Source organism: Phycodurus eques, chromosome 12, assembly GCF_024500275.1.
Source record: "Phycodurus eques isolate BA_2022a chromosome 12, UOR_Pequ_1.1, whole genome shotgun sequence".
Classification (NCBI taxonomy): domain Eukaryota; kingdom Metazoa; phylum Chordata; class Actinopteri; order Syngnathiformes; family Syngnathidae; genus Phycodurus; species Phycodurus eques.
Window position 1 is genome coordinate 10726195 of NC_084536.1, and position 21815 is coordinate 10748009.

Genomic DNA, 21815 nt, shown 5'->3' on the forward strand with positions numbered 1-21815 from the left:
AAAACCTTGCGGTAAGTTGCAGTTGTACGTTCTGGTCTCTCTCGGTCTCTCTCGGTCTCTCTCTGTCTCTCTCGGTCTCTCTCTCTCTCAAATGACATGCCAGTTATAAGAGGGAGTGTATCCTTGTGCAACCAAATTTATTTTTATTTATTTTATTTGAACTTTGTTTAACCAGGTAAAAGACCAGTTAGAATAGAACATCTCTTTTGCCATGGTGACCTAGCCAAAAAGGCAGTAAGTTAAAAGTCAAGTCCAAGTCAATCACATTCAAGTTGATTTCAGTTATTTTCACCTCCCCTCTCAAGAAGATACAAAAATAAATCAGTTGAGCTGTACAAATTATTGGTCACATTACTGGTGGAAAAAGTTTTACAATGATTTAGCTTGATAAAACAGCACAAAAACCTGGCATTTGAACAAGGGTGTGTATACTTTTTATATTCACTGCAGCCTTGTTCCTGTTTTTGTAATCTGCCTGGTGAGCCTACAGTATTGTGCTGTTTAACAAGTGGAGTCAATTTCTTGGAGCTGAATTTGCCTTAATTTGCTATTTTACACATATTTTATTTTATAAAGATTTTATTTATTGTTTAGTAGTATCTGAAGTTGCACATTAATATTTTATTTACCGTATTTTCACGACCATAAGGTGCACGTAAAAGTCTTACATTTTCTCCAAAATGGACGGGGCGCCTTATAATGCGGCGTGCCTTACGTGTGCACCGAGTTCCAACATCTATGTTGTTGTGTGATGAGCACCCCGCTTGACTTTTTTATTTATTTATGTATTTTTACTTTTTTTTGTACGCTTGACTTGACTGGGAGCATTTCCTGCCGACACGCTGCTTATACAGAGGAAAAGCGGATGTGGCTGAGGACAGCATGCGGACGTAAAGGGGGAAGGGTGCGTGAAGGAGGACGCTATAGCCACACCCCCAGTAGGTATATAGCGCCGGGGTGTGCATCGTGCAAAAGAACATCGGTTTGGCTAAGGACCCCCGAAAATGGCACCTAGAAGAGACACGCATACGAAGCACAGTTTAAACTGCAAGCTATCAGTTACGCGGAGGAACATGGGAATCGAGCAGCCGCAAGAGAATTCAAGATCAACGAATCCGAAGTGGAGGAAGCAAGTAAACGAGCTTCGCCAACTCAAGAAGACGAAGCTGAATTTCCGCGGAAAAAAAAGAAAAACAAAATGCGGAAACAAGGCGAGGTGGCCTGAGTTGGATGACCAACTCGAGCAATGGATTAATGAGCAAAGAACAGCCGGGAGAAGCGTCTCAAATCACCATTTGACTGCCATGCAATAACTCTGCCATGTGCAACAAGTGAGGAAGCTTGGCATCATTCCGGGAGGCTTGACGAACCGCTGGACATCCGTGTAAACAGGGCGTTCAAAGTGAAGTGAGTGGCGTGGGAGCCATGGATGACAGATGGCGAACACAGCTTTACTAAGACTGGGAGGCAGCGCCGGGCGAGTTACGCCACAATTTGTGAATGGATTGTGGATGCTTGGGATAACGTGTCTGCTTGCACTTTTGTTCGAGCTTTCGTAAAAGCCGGCATCATTTCTGAGGAGCCGCACGGCAACGAGACTGACTCCGACAATGACGAGAGGGAACCTGGCGCGTTTGATTGAGAACTTGCCCAGCTGTTCCTTTCGAAGACAGAAGATGAGGACTTTGATGGATTTGTGGATGAGGATTGATGAAAAATAACGTGAGTACATTGTTAAATACTTCAATAAAGTACAACCGAACACAGTTTTGCTCCCGCTGCCTTGTTAAAAACATTGTTTTAGCGTGCATGCACGCTACCGTATGTTTTAAGCTAGCGTATGTTTTACCATGCCTGCGCCCAATAATACGTTGCGCCTTATGTATGTGTTAAATACAGAAATAGACCCCGTAACTGAGACTGCGCCTTTTAATACGGTGCGCCTTATGGTCGTGAAAATACGGTAGTTATTTTTATTTTATTTGCGATCATGCGCTGATTTAAAAAATAAATCAGAAGTTACTCACGATTTACTCAGAGTATTTTTTTCACTGAGTTCTTTCTTCCTCTTAAGTAATTATTTGGAGGACTACTTTTGACTTTTACTTGAGTCATATTATTCTAAAGTAACAGCACTCTTACTTGCGTACAATATTTGGCGACTCTACCCACCTCTGATATTGACAAATAGCGTGATCATTTTGGTCACTATCATAGATGTTAAACTTTCAAACATTTGAGATGAAATTTCTCTAATTATACACTAAGCGTCTTTGTTTTGTTTTTTTGTTAATCTGAATATTTAATGTTACATTGCTTAAACTTAATAAACCACATTCATATTATCAGTGCTTTGGAATTACTGTTTAATATTATTCTTCCAACAAATACATGGCCTTTTTTGGTGGACTCAACATGCTTGAAAACATCCATCCATCCATTTTCTGTACTGCTTATCCTCACTAGGGTCGTGCTGGAGCCTATCCCAGCTATCTTCGGGCGAGAGGTGGGGTATACCCTGAACTGGTCGCCAGCCAATCGCAGGGTACATATAAATACACAACCATTCGCACTCACATTCACACCTAGGGGCAATTTAGAGTCTTCAATAAACCTACCATACATGTTGTTAGGATGTGGGAGGAAACAGGAGTACCTGGAGAAAACCCACGCAGCCACGGGGGGAACATGCAAACTCCACACAGACGGGGCCGGGATTAGAACCCCAGTCCTCAGAAATGTCCTCCTTACACCATGTAACATGGGCAGAGCATGGCATCAAAGATTGAAAATCATTTCGAGGATTTGCTGTGAAAAAGTGGCTGCGAGAGCACATTCTTCACCCCTTGCAGCTTTAATTAGAATTGTAATACTTACAAGCTCGAAACTATTTTCATTTACGCAACCGACAGTTCAGGGTTAAGCCACAGTAGCAAGTCCAATTGTACTCCAGTGAATACTGACCCATTGGACTGTGGCTCTGCTCCAACAGCACCATGTGTTGGAGAAGGGGGGCATGGCCAGCTGCGCCGCTTCCCACCCCCTCTCTGTCCAGACCTGAAGATGCCAAGTAGGCAGGCAAGTGAGCAGCGGGCAGGAAAGGGGGAGTCAGAGGAATGCTCTTCTGCAAGGCAGCAGGCAACGCCAGGCGGCTCTCGGCATCTTGATGTCCTGATATTGTCTACAAAAAAAGGGAAATGCAAGGGCAGACATTGTTGAGATGCAAAAGGAAGTCTAGTCAGACATACCTAAGGCCGGAATATGAGGAAATAAAAGCAGCAGAAAAAAAGAAGCAAAAATACAATAAACAAAATTATAAACACACCACTGTTGTTCTTCTCTCAAATACTGCTGTATGTGGCTAAAATCTTTGTTAGTGAGCACTTCTCCTTTGCCGATATAATTAATCCACCTCAGAGGTGTGTCATCTCAAGATACCGATAAGGCAGCATGATTATTGAACAGGTGTGCCTTAGGCTGCCCCAATCAAAGGCCACTCTATAAATGTGCAGTTTTAACTGTCTGATGGGGGGAGGGGGTGGGGGTGGTATACTGACTGACCCTGGATCCTTCAGTACAATAAAATGGCACATTTTAGAGTGGCCTTTCATTGTGGAAAGCTGTTCCAATTCTGTTCCAATTTGCCTATATTCCCAGACATTTATTATTCTCTGTAAATACCAACGCATGACTCTACTAAGATATACCGTTTGTGCACAGTATGTGTATTTGTTTGCAATCTGTGATGTCACCTCATATTTACTGTAGGCTAGTATGCTAGCTAATACTATTGATGAGCCTCAGGGAAAGGTGGTTTGTTTGTGTTCAGTAAGTATAGTAAATCAATGGATACAGTCGTTATGTAACATGGGTTCTTGATTGTGTACATGCTAGATGCATGGTGTTGATGCTTTGCTGTGTTGTGACAAACACTGTATTCTATAATATTGCACGTGTACTCACATTGCCTCCAGGACATGTGGCTGGCAGCCCCAGGGTAATGTTGGGCAGAGAAGGGGAGGTGTAAAGTGAAAGATGGGGGACGGAACCATCTCTTGAAACCAGCCGCTGAAGCAGGGACGTCTGAATGGGGACATGTAGACTTTATTATGGCACACATGAATGGGTTAAGCATGTTTCCTATACTCTGTACATTTATTCACACATCAGTGAGTGATCATGTTGTTACCTCTCCTGGGCTGCTGGAGATGGGAACGCCATTCTCATGAGGGATATTACTGGAGCTGTTGTTGGGGGAGCTGGGACCAGAGCCTGGGGCACTGCTGCATGCAGAGTCTGGAAGAAAGACGAAGCAATTTTGTATTCTTTTTACATGGCTTTAACGCAACGTTGAGGCTGGAATGCAATTTAATGCCTACGTCTGATTTTTTTTAGACTGTATATTTCCATGTACATTTCAAGTGACAAATATCCAATATCGCTATGTTTAAATTAAGAGAACACATGAAACGACATGCACCCAGCACAGATTTCTCAGTGAAAAAGACTTGTTAGTAGGAAATTGTTCTTACTTTTAGCCTAAAAAGAAAGATGATCTTGAGAAGCAAGTTTTTTGTCATTAGACAAGTAATCCTATTGTCAGTTAAAATATCTAACTTTTTCTCAATAAGATATTACAGCGCATAGTACAGCTCATAGTAAGTCAGAGTTATTAGTAATAATAACAAACACATCACAAAGGCAATGTTAACACTTAAACGATCACATTTATGATATACAAACAAACAACAAATTGAGAACAAATACAAGAGCAGCATTAAGGTGGAATTGATTTTTTTATCAAGCTAATATAAACGATAAAAAAAGCAGATTATGATGTTGCTGATTCTGTTCTGGCTCAAGGTTAGGATTTCGTTCAACTGTGCCACCCACTCAAGAGCAAAACATTGGAATTGTGTCACTTAAACCATGCAGTTTCAATCCACTCACCGGCAATATCCAAGGAGCGTTTCTTTGCTGTGGGGAAAGGGCCGTCTTTCCTGCGGAGGAGGGGGCTGCTTCGGCGCTCCGTCACCTTCTGCTTTAGTCGGGAGCGAAGCTTCAGGTTGGGTTCAGAGGCTTGAAGGAACACAAGGACGGAATTAACCACAGCCGCTAAACACGAGTGAAATTTGGGGCAAAACATTTGTGATTTTAAATGGAGCCCCCTCCCCCCTCTTGAGAAATTTGTTAAGCTCCAAATGTCCCTTAAATGACACAGAAATGTCTTTATGTTGAGGTTATGTGTGTGACTAGAGGCTATGGTAGTTGGAGGAAAAATACTTTGTGTTGGCCTACTGTACAGCTGTTATGGTGGATGCTGGCCAGTCTTGCCTTTTTTACCCTCTGCCAGAAAAGTCCAAACAGTAAGAGCTTTCTTCTCTCCTCTGGCAGCTTCCTTCTGCTTAATTACTTGACTCGGGCCATTTAAAAAATGTTTGACCTTAAAGCTCTTCCCACAGACTTGTATCTCATAGATCCTTCTACTTTCAGAGAAAGAGTTGGCTCTTTTGACTCATCTAAGAGCGCTATGAACGTCACACACTTCAAGTTCAACCGAACTCATTCATATAAATGAAGCTATTTATGAAGTTAAAAGTACTGTCATTGCATTTGTAATGTCCTGTAGGTATGTCAAGTAGACAAAAAGCGCTAAAGCCAAACGGTAAGCCGAGTTGCACTGACTTTTTGGTGGATGCACAGATTAGCGTTATTGAACAGCGTTATCTTCCGATAAGCGGCACATACTTGATTGCTCTGTGAAATTGGTGAAGTGTCTGCTTCATGCACTACATGCACAGATCTGCCACACTAATTCACAAGTATAATTCAGCGGCATGGTAATGAAGTTCCGCCTCCACAAGGGATAATACAATCCGTGCTGTCTTGTGGGGGGCTCACTTTTTTAGACTGGTTATCACGGTAATAAAATCCTCCCTTTGAGACTCTTTTGTGATTAAGGGCTATACAAATAAACTTGACTTGACTCCAGTATATCCAGCAGTATATGGGACAGGGTGACCACTGCCTCACTTTCATGAGACTGGGCCTCCCCATCCAAACAGGCTAATTTCAGTAAGACAAAATATTAAGGAGTAAAATATGTGCAAAATTCTTGATCCTTGCAATATTTTGACAAAGGCATATCCCAGACCTGTTGGTTAAAACACCTGGGAACACTTTGATATTGTGGAATAAATACATAAGACAGTATGTTTTCATACTGTATTTCTCTGTGCAGAAAGGTTTGATAAGGTAGTAGGGGTTGAACCAATCAGTCGACAAGTCAACAAATCGACTTTACTATTCCGCATCAATATTTACAACTTAAAGTCTACTAATCGCTAATCACGTGTTTTGGCATCTCGTCTTACAATCGACAAACTTTCAGAGGACTTTCAACTCGCCTGTATGCTGACGTTGCCGGACTATAACGCTCTGCGGAGCAGCAAAATGTCCAGTCAACAAAGCGACACAGTCTTCATAGATCTGCGTGGGTACGAAAGTACGAAAATAAGATGGTGGTGGATGAGAATAGCGGTTAGCCTCGCTTGCTTCGGCTATTCTCATTGTCGCTAATCTTGAAATATTCAGACTAGCGGGACTACGCGACTGGCCTCGAGGAACGAGGGCCGCGAGGCGAAGTGAAGTTCCATCTTCATCGTCAAAATGTTATGTCCAAAATGCGAGAGAAAAAAAGAGAAAAACATGTCACTTTACAACACTATGTCAGAAAACAGGACGCAGGATGGCATACGGCCGTACTATGCTCAAATACAATAAAAGCACATGTAAAAAAAGAAACAGTTAAACAGAGAAATGCTTGGTTTTTTTTGTTTTTTTTAGCCTGGCTCCAATATGTCCCGTCTTACAACGTGGTATGTTATGAAACATAAGATGAGACCAGACAGTTTATTGAACAGAAACATGTACAGGGCTCACAGCCTCCCACTAATTTCAACAACTACATTCAGTGTAAAGGTGAGTTGTATTATGAATAATTTGTTTTTATTTGGTTCTGACAAAATATGTGTTTATGTGAAACAGGTCCGTGGCGCCCAAAAGTAACTTCTATTCGACTTTCATCACATCATAGTCGACCACAAAAAGCCTTTAGTCATTCAACGCCTATTAGGTAGTTCTCTCTCATTTTAAAATATTCATTACCATGATGCTACATTTATCTTTGCATCAGACCTGACTTTAGCCCCTACAATATGCAATGCTACAATTTGCTGAAGTTGATCATTACACTGGTCAAATTGTATGAAACTAAAAAGGAAAAATGACAAACAAATAAACCACAAAAACTCGGGATAAAGGATACAAAAATTTATTGGGGCACACTTATTGGTAGAAGAGGAGGGATGGCTTGAGAGTGGATCGGCGAGGAAAGAGTCAATGTTCAATTTGTGCATCCTTCGCAATAAAGGCATGGACAAAATGGAGTGCAGGGGGAGAAAAAAGCGACAAAGAAAGAGAAGTGGAGGATTAACGAGAGGTCAAGGGAGGCGCTTGCAGCCACGAGTGTGCTGGTCTCAGGGCGCAGTGACTTTGACGGTTGTTAATGCCGAGTGGGCAAAAGCAGACCAGTGTGCACACGTGCAAAACCCACTCTCTCGGTGAACAGGGCCCAGACTGCTTTTACTGCTGACATTGGCGCTTTTACTCACCTCCATTCGTCTCTTGCGCTAATTCCCTCCCTCTCCCTTGCTCTTGGCATAACTTTCTCTCCTCTTCATTTTTTTTCAATCTTAGCAATACTTTTTCTAAAAATAACACATGAAGCAAATATGGAATTTTCCACATTATTTCAGGTTGACTGTCCTATTCCTCCACTTTACGGGTTTATTACTAATGGCAGCAACCAATCTTCTCAATGGACTGAACCTCACACTATAAACACAGACAATTACGAATTCATTCACTGGCAGCCGTTTGTTTTCAAAGCACAGTTCCCCATATTCTCAGCCGTTTCAGACTCATCCATCCATTTTCTGAGCCGCTTCTCCTCACTAGGGTCGCGGGCGTGCTGGAGCCCATCCCAGCTATCATCAGGCAGGAGGCGGGGTACACCCTGAACTGGTTGCCAGCCAATCGCATGGCACATAGAAACAAACAACCATTCACACTCACATTCACACCCACGGGCAACTTAGAGTTGTCAATTAACCTACCACGCATGTTTTTGGGATGTGGGGAAACCGGAGTGCCCGGAGAAAACCCACGCAGGCACGGGGAGAACATGCAAACTCCACACAGGTGGGGCCGGGGATTGAACCACCGTGCCGCCCGTTTCAGACCATTTTGACTTATCTTTCAAGACCCACAGAATATTGTGTTCTATGACAATACAAAAACTACCAAAAGAAAGAGTAGGCTCTTTTCTTTCAGCAGAAAAAAACATTTTTGTTTCTAGCTTTCTCCATTCTTTAGTAATTAGTAGACCATGGGTTGGTTTCACCAAAAACACAGCTTTCTGACAAAAAAAACAGAGAAATCTAGCTCTTTAATCCCTTGCACCACTTCATCCTTCAAGATCAAAATCAAATCTTATGAGAAACATTTTCACGATGCACAGCGGATTTGACCAGGTCCAAATTGTGTATGGCAGTGCAAAAACATGATGAAAGTTCGCTTCAAAGAAAAACATTTACGGACTCTCGCATTTGATAATAATTCTACCATGATGACATGATTAGACCCTTAATACCTCAACAACGAGGAAGGAAATTTCTTCTATTAGACAAAACATATTGACCAGTTTGTTTGGAAAAATTGTGAGACCTGCTTTCGCTGCTCGAGTCACGCAGGTTGAGTCATGCAGGTTTTTCAAAGAAAAGAAGCAGGAAGATGTGTACTAATCAATATTTTTGCTGAAATACATCAGTCCAATTCCCAGAAACATCGGCAATATGTAGGCAATTCATTTAGACAACTCAGATATATCTGTCTCACGCACATTTCTTCAAGTAACATTGACGCTAACCATCCAACTGAATCCAGTCTGCTTCCTTATCACCTTGTTGCTTTTAGTTTATATAGTCTTTTCTTTAAACCTAACGATTACAGAAATAGCCATGCCTCCTGTGGGTGCATGTCGTAGTTGTAAACAAGGGCGCTCCAAAGAGCTGGCTGACATTTTCCCTCTGATCTTGACAAGTAGGCCTTCTCGTGACCTGACACTGTTCAAATGAGCGGCATCCATTACGGGCCGTTTACAAAGCCCATTATGGTAAACAAATGTGGTGGGTGGAGAAGAAAAAAAAGTGGTGTCTTTCTCATTTACATTATAAATACTTTAATATCAATAAGAAAGCAATGCATGATGGCTATTGTGCATATTTTAAAATCCATTATCACCACTATTACAAACGCCTACAATAGTGCTGTAAGATATGATATATACAAAATGTAAATGTTCTATGCCTTAAACTAGCCATTCTCAAACTTTTTACACCAAGTACCATGGTGATACTTGGAGATCTAACTATTTCTTTAAGGTGTTAAAATAGCTCTCCAAGTATCACCATCATCATCACTGCGGTCCCTTCTCAAGGTTTCTTTTTTCCCAAAATGGGGTTTTGAGTTTTTCCTTTCCCGATTGGGGGGTTTAGATTAGGGGATGTTGTCAATAATTGCCATCTGTGGGCCTGTGAAGCCCTTTCAGACTCTTTTGTGATAAAGGGCTATACAAATAAACTTGACTTGAATCATTACCAATAGAATTAAGTAGAGTGGTAGGCCTGAGTGTTCATCAACAATGAGACAGAGGCTCTAGTATCCATCCATTCATCCATTTTCCATACCGCTTATCCTCACTAGGGTCGCGGGCGTGCTGGAGCCTATCCCAGCTATCTTTGGGCGAGAGGTGGTACACACCCTGAACTGGTCGCTAGCTAATCGCAGGGCACACATAAACAAACAACCATTCACACTCACATTCACACCTACGGACAAGTTAAGAGTCTCCAATTAACCTACCATGCATGTTTTTGGGATGTGGGAGGAAACCTTGAAGAAAACCCACGCAGGCACGGGGAGAACATGCAAACACCACACACGCGGGGCCGGATTTGAACCGTGAACTGCGAGGCAGATGTGCTAACCAGTATTCATATTATAGTGACATTTTTGTGACATGATTTTGTAAAAATGCCCAAAAGATGAAGAATGATAGAACACTGTACACACTCTTTTTAAAAAAAAATTGGTCTTGCTGAAATCATCCTGTTATGAGGAGGTGGACCTCTCGCATTAAAATGAGCCAACTGCTCACCCTGCCCCAAACATAGCTGGGCCAATTTATTTACATTTTGTTACCATGACAACTGTCAGCTAAAGCTAATCTGTGCGTCAAACAAAACTCACTATAGCTCTGCTTGGCTTTTTGGCTTTGACATGATAGTGTCTCAGACATTTTAGTCCATAAAAAGTCAAAGTGGGCGATTTTCACCCAGCCTTGCTTCCAAGTCTTCGGAGAAACTCGATGCAGGGGTAATCAAACAGTTTCCCATAATACGTTCCCTTTCAATACGGAAACAAGCATGTAGCAGTTATCAGATCTGATTGTTGAGAGTAGGGGACGCATAATGCATTTCTTCAATGAATAACACAAAAATGTCACAAGCGTGTGTGTGTGCGTATGTTTGTTTGTGTGCGTGTGAATGCGTGTGCATGTGGGTGTGTGGGAGTGTGACAATGACCGAGAGCGCTGCGTTGTCCATGCAGGCCAAACGGACTTCCTGGGATTGCATTCAAAGTGCTTCTCTGTTTGCTCAGAGCCAGTATAGCAAAGCCTCTCACAGATTTGGACAATGTGCGCCTGTTGCACTTTGCTGCATGTCTGAGCTCACTAGACAGAAAATAATTCACAGCATATCTATAATTCACATGGACATTTCTAAAATGGGTCACCACGGGCAGAAAAAAAACAAAAAAGAAACGTCATGCTTGACAGCGGGCTCGTCAGAGGAGCATACAACTGTGGCGTCCTCTGTTCCTCACTTCCTGTTGAACAAAATTCATAGCGCTAGCCATTTGATCTTATCTATATTGACGCACATGACCCATACCAATGTTTTATATATTTCTGCACAGTAAAGACTGGCACAGTTAGTAGCGGGGTAAACACGTACCGATTTTTTAAATTTCACCTGATTTTTAAAACATGACAGAATCTGCATGCTCGAGGAAAGAAATTGCCATGTGCGTTCTTACAATTCATTTAAAGTTTGGTGTACTAGAAAATAACAATAGCCTATATGTCATCGTAGAAAGACTGACCTGTTAGAGGCAGTAGGGTGCCACTGAGCATTCCGACTGCCAGAGAATACAAAGAAGAAGAAAGAGTAGTTGTGCACTACGAGAAATTAGCTCATTTAGCTTAACTGGCTATAGTTCCGTTAATCGTCACCATCTATCTGCCGGCCTTGGTGTTGACCTTGTTGAACTGGTTTAATGTACAATTGTCGGATAGGTGAGAAAGAAAAACACTCTAAACTAGAGTTGGGCACCGTTTGAATTTGTGCAATTCCGGTTCCAATTCCAATCCCGGTTCCTTAGTTTGATTCCGGTTCCAAACGATTCTCGGTTCCGATTCTTTTATGGGGCTGGGTCAAAAAAGTTTGCATGGTTTAAATCAAGGGTGTCCAAATTATGAACATCCATTTTCTTAGCAGACAGCAGTATAGACTAAAATGAAAATTTGACTCAGGGTTTTTTTTAACCAGTATCAATATCAAACCTATGAACGAAAAGGCATTGTGTGTGGAAATAACCCAATTGACTTAGTATTCATTAATTAATGTTTCAGCTAAAACTTAAATATTGCATTGTTAAAATAGTTATTTGGGACTGTTTTATCACATCAGATGGTTTATACTGTATGTGCAAGTTTTAACTTGATTTCCTGTTTTGAGCTTGTAGCCTTTTATTTTGAAGGGTAACTCAGCATTTTCGCACGAAAAGTAACTTTACATGGCACCGGTGAGTTTATTTTTTTTAATGGATGGAACCAAATTCTATAAAATGTTGATTCCTTTCCCGATTTTCACCGATGAGGCACAAGGTTAGTGTCTGTGATATTGTGCGACAACGTTTATGTGAATTTTGTCCCAATACATTGTGATGTAAAGTTGCTACGGTGAAGTTTTAGCACAATGTTAAGCTTTTTTTTCTGTCAACGGCTCTTACGTTGGTTTGAAGACTAAAATAAACGCTAAAAGCCATCAGTGCAAAAGTGCAACAAACCGTTTACCTTGTTAGCTGTCTCAATGTTGGCATAGACGTATTTTATTGTTTTACTCACCCAGTTGACTGAAAGTTGCCTTCCCTGAAGCTCCGCGCGGTGTAGGCTGAGGCTCGGAGCGCGTCAGATGCTACACATCGTGAAAGCCTCCTTTGCACAATATAATCTTATTCCAAGTGTTGCACTGAGGCGACTGGTCATTAATTTTAACAAAGTTAAGACACACTTTTGTTCGCCGCTGCTGCTGTTGGGCACAAGCACGTCTTCGTGTGCGTTCTTCTTCGTTGTTTTTCGCCATTTCTTTGTTGGTTTTCCTCACCTCTTCTTCTGGGCAGGCGGACTATAGGCATCGAAACTGGGAACCGAAATTTTTAAATTTGAACGATTCCGGGAGAAACGGAACCTTAGTCTACTCTAAACACACCCCATGATTATTGTTCTAAATTGTCTGATAATCGGACCTTCGCTGACATTCATTGGAAGGTAGAAAATGTAGCTTAAAATCAGTCCGATTATCACCGCTTTACATACTGAACAGGTGATTTATGGTCTGCAATTTCCTAAGCAGGACAAAAAAAAAAAAACACTCTTAATACACCCCACACCACAAAATAATCACTCTGGATAATCTTTCTGAGGCATTCGATAATCGGCCTTTGCTGATTTTAATCAAAAGCAAAGGAAAATGCTAAGGACAAAATATGAACAAAAGTCAGAAAGGCAAGCAATGTACAACTGAAATTAAAAGACGAGTAAATTGACTTAATATGACAACAAGTTGCTGGCAATGTAAAGAACACAGAGGAGCAAGCCGAATTACTTAAGAAGCTGCTGACAGTGAGTGAATAATCACAACCTGACCTTACTTGACACAGACAGAGGGACATGAGAGGAGGTGGTATCGTAAAGGCAAGGACTGAGGTTGAACAACTTGGTCTATGACGTCTGTGGATGAGTGGGACTGAATAGGTTTGTCTGCATCTGTCTCAACATGAATAGAAAATAGGGCTGGGCGATAAGGCCTAAAAATAAAATCTCCAATTGTTTTCACAAAAGTGTTTTCCCCTCGCTTATAGTAAAAGCAAATGACATAGTTCAGAACAAGTTTTCCTTTTTATTTATGGTAATTAAACTCACTTGTTGCTTCTTTTCTTTTTTTTTTTTAAATAGTTGCTGGAGGGGTCGGAAAATTCAATAAAGTCACCAAATATGACTGACTGACTGCTTTGTTAAATAAGCTCCTGTTTGTTCACAGGCATGTTATTAATGTAATGTGTGTATGTCCATATGGACGTTCCTTCAATTTTGAAAATGTATTTAAAAAGAATCACCTTGACCAATGAAATGGAATTAATGGGTAAACTCGATTAGTCGCTCAGCCACAGTGGGAAAAAAGGAAATGCCAACAGCCTTTAAAATCCTTCACTTTTTCAATTTGTCAGTATTGCAAGTCATGCTAAGATTATACCGAAACAAAACTACCAAAACCTCACGGACAGCATTAAAAGTGAAATTACTAAGGTCTATGCAATCAAAATAATTACTAACACATACAAGGCAAACAGGATAATGTTGAGGATATTCGCTGATTTTTAGGGAACCTCCTCCGTTATCCGCTGAAAAACTTTCTAAAACGTTTTGTGCTCAAACAAAGAAATAAAAGGCCTAATTTATTCATGGTGTTATGTCATTTGTGTGTGAGGTGTCCTGTTTTGTGTGGTGGTCCCGAATGCACCTCATCTGAGGGAACAGTCAAAGTGAAAAGTTTGCTTTAGCTTCTCTTCCTATGCAGCTACTAATAGCCTGTATAGTCTACTTTGCTGTTACAATTTTTCTGTATTCCCGTACAATCATTGTGTACAGATGCCAAAAGGTGAGTTTAATGATTTCTCTTGTCCTAGCGTGTTATTTAGACAAGTATGCTAGCTAATCTTATTGATGTGCCTCATGTATAGGTTGCTTATTCGTGTTAAATAATTTAACTACTGAAGATAGTTGTTTATGTAACATGGGTTCAGGATTTTGTACATACTAGATATCTGTGGTGTTGCAGAACACAGTAAATAAATCAATGCAAACCAACTCTTGAGGCATCTACTATATAGGCAATCACAAATCCCTTTAAGGAGGGGAATCAATTTCTCACAGATTTTCGTTATTCGCAGCAGGGATTGGTCCCTATCCTACAAGATTCACTGTACTCTCAATGTGAGATACCCCTCTTCATTACCTGTTTTGCGTAATGGAAAGTCATCTTTCGAGTCGTATGTGCCCAGCACTGCATGAGGGTATGGTGACATTACCGCCTGGGGAGGGGAGCTTTGATCCAGAGAACTGTGTTGGGTTTTCCTAGGGGAAAAAATAAAAAATAAAAAATAAACATTAAAAGATCACTAAACCTGCAACACTCACAAATTTAGTTGATGGGTGCTTGTTTTATACAGCATTTGTATACTTTTCCAAGGTCTGTGTATAGAGGCACATCATGTCTATGTCTATTCTGGCAGACAGCACAATAAGCAATAGTCAATTCCAAAAAAAGGATCAGCCTCACACACTGTACACATACCAATTTTTAAAATGTTAACTGATTTTTAACGTCGGCACGGTGGGCGATTGGTTAGAGCGTCAGCCTCACAGTTCTGTGGACCCGGGTTCAATCCCTGGCCCCACCAGTGTGGAGTTTGCATGTTCTCCCCGTGCCTGCGTGGGTTTTCTCCGAGCATTCCGGTTTCCTCCCACATTCCAAAAACATGCATTAATTGGAGACTCTAAATTGCCCGTAGGCATGACTGTGAGTGCAAATGGTTGTTTGTTTCTATGTGCCCTGCGATTGGCTGGCAACCAGTTCAGCGTGTACCCCGCCTCCTGCCCGATGACAGCTGGGATAGGCTCCGGCACGCCCGCGACCCTAGTGAGGAGAAGCGGCTCAGAAAATGGATGGATGGATGGATTTTTAACGTGGAAGATCCCAAACATGAGGGGGGGGAATCACCATGTACTGTATGTGCTCATCAGTGAGGTAAAATCACTTTTAGCGCACCCCACACCACAGGATAATATTTTAGAGCTATCCAAGAATCTAGACTTTGAACGCAAGGAAGGGAAAATGCTCAAATTCCTCCCGATTATTGGTATACTGTCTGTGTACCCCGCTTAAGCCAAGTCATATGAAAAGTAGTAAGACTAGTAAGCACTGAGTGTTCCATAATATATTTTTTTACTCTTAATAGTGGTTAAGACTGATAAACAATGAGATGTGTGAGGTGCGTTTGCGAATCCACTCAGTTTCAGTCTCCAGAAATCTCCAATAAAACCACCAAAATTCACTAGATTTGTTTGTAGTCGCTGTTTTGAAAACAAAATGCCCTTGCTTTGCCCCAAGTTGTCATAGAAGCAAAAGCCGCAATGTATATTTGCATGAGAAGCGCCCCCCCAAAACCGAGTGACTACCCAAAATGGATATTAACATAGTGTTTTGTTACGTAAAAATGTCAGAGACATTTTATTAACTTATTTATTTATTTATTATTATTATTTTTACAACTGGAACTGTTTAAAGTCGTGGTTGAAAAAAAAAAGCATAATATTACAATTGAAAATTAAAACATTTTAAACACCCATGGGAGCCCTGCTGGCGAACTTATTTTACTGTCAACCTGACCGACTTAACTCATGTGCACAAATCCAACAACGAGAAAGAAAGCTGGTCTCCATCTGCAAGGTCAATCGTAGCATTATGAACACCAGTGTGGGTGGACTGGAGAACAACGTTGAATAGAGCAGAAACAAATGAGACTACTTGCATGCAGTATTTGTCTCTCTCTCTCTTCACCAGCTAAAGAGGCGAACTTCCTCTACAAATGGCAGAAGAATACATAGCAAAAATGAGAACTAGAAAGGAGATTGAAAAGACAGACGAGTTGGCCAACACTAGAGGGAGATGTTCTTTTTTTCTAACGAGAAATGTTTTAAAGGGGACATATTTTGCCAAACCAACTTTTGCTAGTATTTGGGATTTTATATTGGCTCTATGGTGCCCCAGTAAACATGTGAAATATGAATTGAAATCGTCCACACATTCCTGAGCTACAGATGTTTTTCTGCCAAGAGACCTGAAATCAGGTCATTCTAATTTTTCAAGCTTATCTACGTCACTAGCGAACATGTCCGCCTTCCTTTTCCGCTCCGGAGTCACCGCTGTCAACATAACAAACGCGTGTCCTCTCACAAGTGCACAAGGAGACAACCAATCAGAGGAAAGTGGGCGGTCTTAGCCAAATGTGGACAAAGCGGAAACAAAACTGGGTCAAACAGAAGTAGCTCCCAGAGGGGCCTTTTCTGGACACTTGTATGACAAAACCAAGGTGTTTTTTAAAAAGTAATTGACACTTTTATACTAAGTCCATGTTAGAGAGTCACTCTATGGAGGTCTAAATACCCGAAATATTCGCTTTCCACTCTTCAAACACTGAAATGCAGGTGAGGCGCCAATTGTTGTTTCTTTCTCAAACCCTCACCTTCACAAATTTGGTTTAGAAAGAGTCAGCTTTCAATCAATGACAACATGTTTTAATGTGTACTCTTTCAATTTCAGCGTGCTCTGAAAGTTTTACCATTTATTATAAAACATCACGTTTGACTTCTCTACAGAAAATATATGTATTGCTAAACTATTGTATTAGAGCACCTTCCATAAAGAGACCCCTAACATCATCGTGTGCTTTAATGCAGACTCTTTCTATTACAATTTATTTCAAAACATCACTGTTGAAGTTTGTACATAAATGTATGCAGTGCTTAAATACAAACTTAATAGACCACCTGCCATAAAGATAAAATCTAGCATTATGATGTGATTTAATTTAATTGATTAACCAATGTATTAGACCATATGCCGGAAAGTGACCATCCAACATCATGATGTGCTTTTATTCGGACTCTTTCGTTTTCTCAACATTTTATTATTTTGAAAAAGAATGGGAAATTGCAAACCTCCCTTTTTGTACCTGAATTTCAGCCTACTCCCTGGGCTTCTCTGAGATGTCGTGATGAATCAAGCATGACATTCAACTACTAAAATGAAACAAACCTTACGATCTGGTGGTTGTTTCAAACATTTGTTAAACGCTGTACATTTGTAGGTTGACACTCACCCATACCAGTAGCGTGGATCACTGGGCAGACAGTGGTTTAAGTTTCGCTGAGCCAAGGCTTTCTTCTTGTTCAGGACAAACTCTTGAAGTCTCATCTTTACCTCTGTGCTGGCCACCGCACCTGAGACAAACACACAGGAAGAAAAGTGACTTATCTTGTCCACTCAGAAAACCTCATCAGGAATCAAGGACTCTAAAAACGTCTTGATGAACAAGTCATTATTGCAGCTTTGCGGATCTTTGGACACAACACTGTGAATAAAATCCACAGAGGTGCATGGTAACATTATGAATGACGAAGAAATCAACTGATTGCTACGTTGATTGTTTGTGCTTGTTTTTCATCCATAGAAAGCTCTCGGGTTTTCGCATTGGTTAAACTTCAAACTGTAAATATAATCTGCACTGGAAAAAAACAATACACTTTTCACACTCACTCTATGCAAAAAAATGAAAATAAAAACAATAAAAACAAACAAATTAGCGCTTTACCAAATGTGAACAAGAAATGACAAAATAAATGCCACTTGGTCTTGCCATCAATTGCTTTTTTAGCTGTATCTCCCTAAGGCAGTGATTCCCAACCAATGTGAACATCGGTGTCTCAGGACAGACCATCAAGTTCCCTTCGTTCCAGAGTGACATATTTTTTATTTATTGACTAAAAATAATACATGTTCGTTCATCTATCTTACCAGTGGCGTATAGTGACAGAAAGAACAATTAAATGTTACATCATAGCACATGGTGAATAAAAGGTTGAAAACAGGCTAAAAAACAGGTGCAGTGATCATGTACAGCAACCCTCACAAAGTTTTCAAACAATAATACTGGAATGAATTAGATGTTTTTAATCATTAGTTGCAGGTCTGAATCTAATCTTTTGGGGCAGAAAATTGACAAGATCAGTTAATAAAACAGCTGGATCAGAGATCGGGGTGGGGGGGGGGGGCGGGGGGGTGGGTGCTTTGCATTGTGAACAGAGAGCGAAGACAGTTGAGTGTTTTATTGACAATCATGGACCAATGAATTTGTCTGCGGTATAAGTGAGTATAGAATACCAAAATCTGAAGACCACAATTTCTGGACAAAAAAAATATCCAAAAGAAGTATTAACCACCAAGATTTTAAGATTAAGATTTTAAATTGCATCACTCATGGCTCATAGACTTTACTGCAGTCATAAAACCTTAAATCACTCTCCTGCAATATGACAAAAATGGAGTTGCTCCACTCCAGTTGTCAGTGGCTCTAATATATGCCTTGGCTCAATAAAGGATGGAAAACACTGCCCTAAAGTGAGTGTGTGGGTTCTAGCTGCCAGGCTGTATGGATTGACCCTGGGGTAGAAGGGAAACAAAGGTCAAGGCTCTATAACACTTGCTGCCACAAAGTGAGTCAGTGTTTCCCAAGAGATAAGACAGTGACTACAAAGGGAAAAATCATTTTCCTTCAAATGATCCTTTGTGTAGGATATCTACTCACTTTCTTGGCCCCGCTCCTTGTTTTTGAGCTGCAGTAGCTTATGTTCCCGGTGCTGCTTCTCCAACTGCTGCTCATTGCGCTGCTGCTCCACCTTCCTCTGATGCTCCAACAGCTCCTGCTGATGTTTCAACGTCATTAAATCCTGTTGGTGCTGTTGGTGAGAGAGAGAGCAGCTAAACAGAGGAATTGCATGATGTGGGGAAGGGAAAAAAGCAATGGTTCAAGGATTATGTTTTTTATACTAAAATAGGGGGGGAAAGAGAATGGCAACATGCAAGGTTTGCAATTCAAATATAAGAGTCACAACAACTCCGACATCTAACTTTATCTGTCACTATAAAACTAACAAACACAGATGAGATTACATGATTATGAACATTATTTTGTTCAATAAAGCGATTGAAAGTGCACTGGCAACGGTGTCTATCCTTGAGCACTTATGGGAGCATTACAATACATTCTAACTAGCGGTGGAAAGGTATACCCTACTGACGTCTAATGACTTTAAAGACTTTGTCTGGTCAGGGGGTCGCCGGGTACCAACCGTCTACATCGCAGTCTGCGCTCACGGCGGTCTGCGCTTACTTTACCACTTTAATCAATGAAAGTGTAATAGATTAGCTGATTTTTTTGTAGTCAATTAAATTACCAACTGAAAATTATTTTGGGGTGGTGTTGTATTGTGGGCGGCACGGTGGGCGACTCGTTAGCACATCTTCCTCACAGTTCTGAGTACCGGGGTTCAAATCCTGTGTGGAGTTTGCATGTTCTCCCCGTGCCTCCGTGGGTTTTCTCCGGGCACTCCGGTTTTCTCCCACGTCCCAAAAACATGTGTGCCCTGCGATTGGCTGGGTGAATTTGTTTTTCAAAAAAAAACTTTTTTTTTTTTCAAAGCAATTATAATGAGCATCAATTATTCACAAATTATCGCTATTCAGCCAATAATACGGTGCGCCTTATGTATGTGTTAAATACAGAAATAGACCCCGTAACTGAGACTGTGCCTTTTAATACGGTGCGCCCTATGTTCGTGAAAATATGGTAATCATGATGCACAAACTGTTGAATTTTTTACATTTTATTTAATTGTTATTTAATTGTTATTACTAAAGTAAAATATTGTTCTATTTGTCTTATTACAACACATTACATTTTTCTGTTTGTTTTTTTTGGGGGGAGGCTGGAACAGATTAATGGCATACTTTTGAAAATACGACTGTGGTCACAGACTGAATTAATTTGGTATCACTTTGGTACCACTGTATTTAATATAATTAATATAATTCTCAAAAGATGATTTTATACTAAATGGATGGATGGGTCATCCTTGACACTGGTTTATCATGTTTTACCTCACCTGGATATGATCATGTAGCTGGGCTTCATGCTGCCTGGACAGCTGCTCATGCTGCCTCTGAAACTCAGCAATAAGTAACTGTCTCTGGAGCTGCTGCTTGTGTTTGAGAGCCACCAGCTCCTGCTGCAGCTGTTGCTCTTGGTGGCCTGCAGATGGGTTAAAAGAAAATCATAATAATAATCAACCTCTGACCGCACATGAATTGAGACCTCATCACTCAGAGATCAACGCCACTTACTAATGACTGGCCCATTGCCTGGCTCATTAGATGTGGGGCAAGCAGTGGAAGTGGGCGGTGCCGGGTGTGGCTGGGGGAGTAATCCATAGGGGTTCTGTTGGTGGTGGTGGTCAACCATCCGCAGGTCCATAGGGAGAATTGTTGTGGTCGTGGGGGGCACCTGCGTGGGCAGTGCTGCCGTGCTCACGTCAACTAGGGAAGAACATAAAAAAAAACCAAAGAAAATATGAAAAGAGAAAAAGATCACAAAGATGGAAAAACAACCAAACAACCTGACGGCAACTATATGCAGCATGTGAAGAGTTCAAATGAACAACAACATCCTCATTTTTAGTGAATAGAGTAAAATTATACATTTTTCATTTGTTGTTCAACGTTAAAGCGAATAATTTTTTTTCAGGGGATTTGAATATGTTAATATGTATGAAGCAATTAAGAGGTTAATTTGAAAAAGAAAATCTATTTTTATTGAAAAGATCTTTGATTGGGCGGCATGATGGACGACTGGTTAGCACATCTGCCTTACAGTTCTAAGGACCGGAGTTCAAATCCCGGCCCTGCCTGTGTGGAGTTTGCATGTTCTCCCCGTGCCTGCGTGGGTTTTCTACGGGTACTCCGGTTTCCTGCCATATCCCAAAAACATGCATGGTAGGTTAACTGGTGACTCTCAATCGCCTGTAGTTGTGAATGTGAGTGCGAATGGCTGTTAGTTTATATGTGCCCTGCGATTGGCTGGCGACCAGTTCAGGGTGTACCCCGCCTCTCGCCAGAAGATAGCTGGGAGAGGCTCCAGCACGCCCGCGACCCTCGTGAGGAAAAGCAGTACAGAAAATGGATGGATGGATGAAAGGTCTTTCATTCTTCAAAGAAAATAATTTAATTCACAAATAGTCAAGCTGAAAATGTTCACATAACTAAAAAATTACACTTAATTCAGGCCCAACTGCCTAAATAGGCTGCAGGGTGGCAGACATGCTGTCTGTCTGTCTTAGACAGTCCTCCTTTAACATCTCCACGTTGGCAGTGTCTTTTTTTATCCATACTCAATATGGACTTAATGATCAACCTCGTGCCACGCAAACTAATACGTAAGAAGTTCTAATTTTACATAATTCTGTAAATATCATCTCCGACTTTGTTCACCCAAAAGAAACAACTAAAAGCCTAAACACTTGTTGCACAACATGCCTTCAAACTGCAGCATTATGGCAGTACTATACTTGAGATTGCTTGTGACATTGGCTCACTAGTGACTTAACTCTGTTATTAGAGTTGTACACATTGTGTATGAGCATTAGCCTAAAAAAAAACACCTTCTAAAAATATAAC

General features: G+C 41.0%; 1 protein-coding gene across 5 annotated transcripts in view; it reads right to left on the bottom strand.

Moving 5' to 3' along the window:
* hdac4 (histone deacetylase 4) overlaps nucleotides 1-21815 on the bottom strand; it is a 143313-nt gene that overhangs the window by 51398 nt on the left and 70100 nt on the right. For 4 of the 5 annotated variants that reach the window (XM_061691206.1, XM_061691205.1, XM_061691209.1 and 1 more), the window contains 9 exons: nucleotides 20487-20678; nucleotides 20249-20394; nucleotides 18892-19042; nucleotides 17407-17527; nucleotides 14481-14599; nucleotides 4951-5079; nucleotides 4190-4296; nucleotides 3964-4083; nucleotides 2965-3181 (listed from right to left, as the gene is read on the bottom strand). In XM_061691206.1, coding sequence (XP_061547190.1) covers nucleotides 2965-3181; nucleotides 3964-4083; nucleotides 4190-4296; nucleotides 4951-5079; nucleotides 14481-14599; nucleotides 17407-17527; nucleotides 18892-19042; nucleotides 20249-20394; nucleotides 20487-20678 — 1302 coding nt within the window. The remainder of the gene's footprint in view (nucleotides 1-2964; nucleotides 3182-3963; nucleotides 4084-4189; nucleotides 4297-4950; nucleotides 5080-14480; nucleotides 14600-17406; nucleotides 17528-18891; nucleotides 19043-20248; nucleotides 20395-20486; nucleotides 20679-21815) is intronic. The other variant, XM_061691208.1, reaches the window with a different exon arrangement.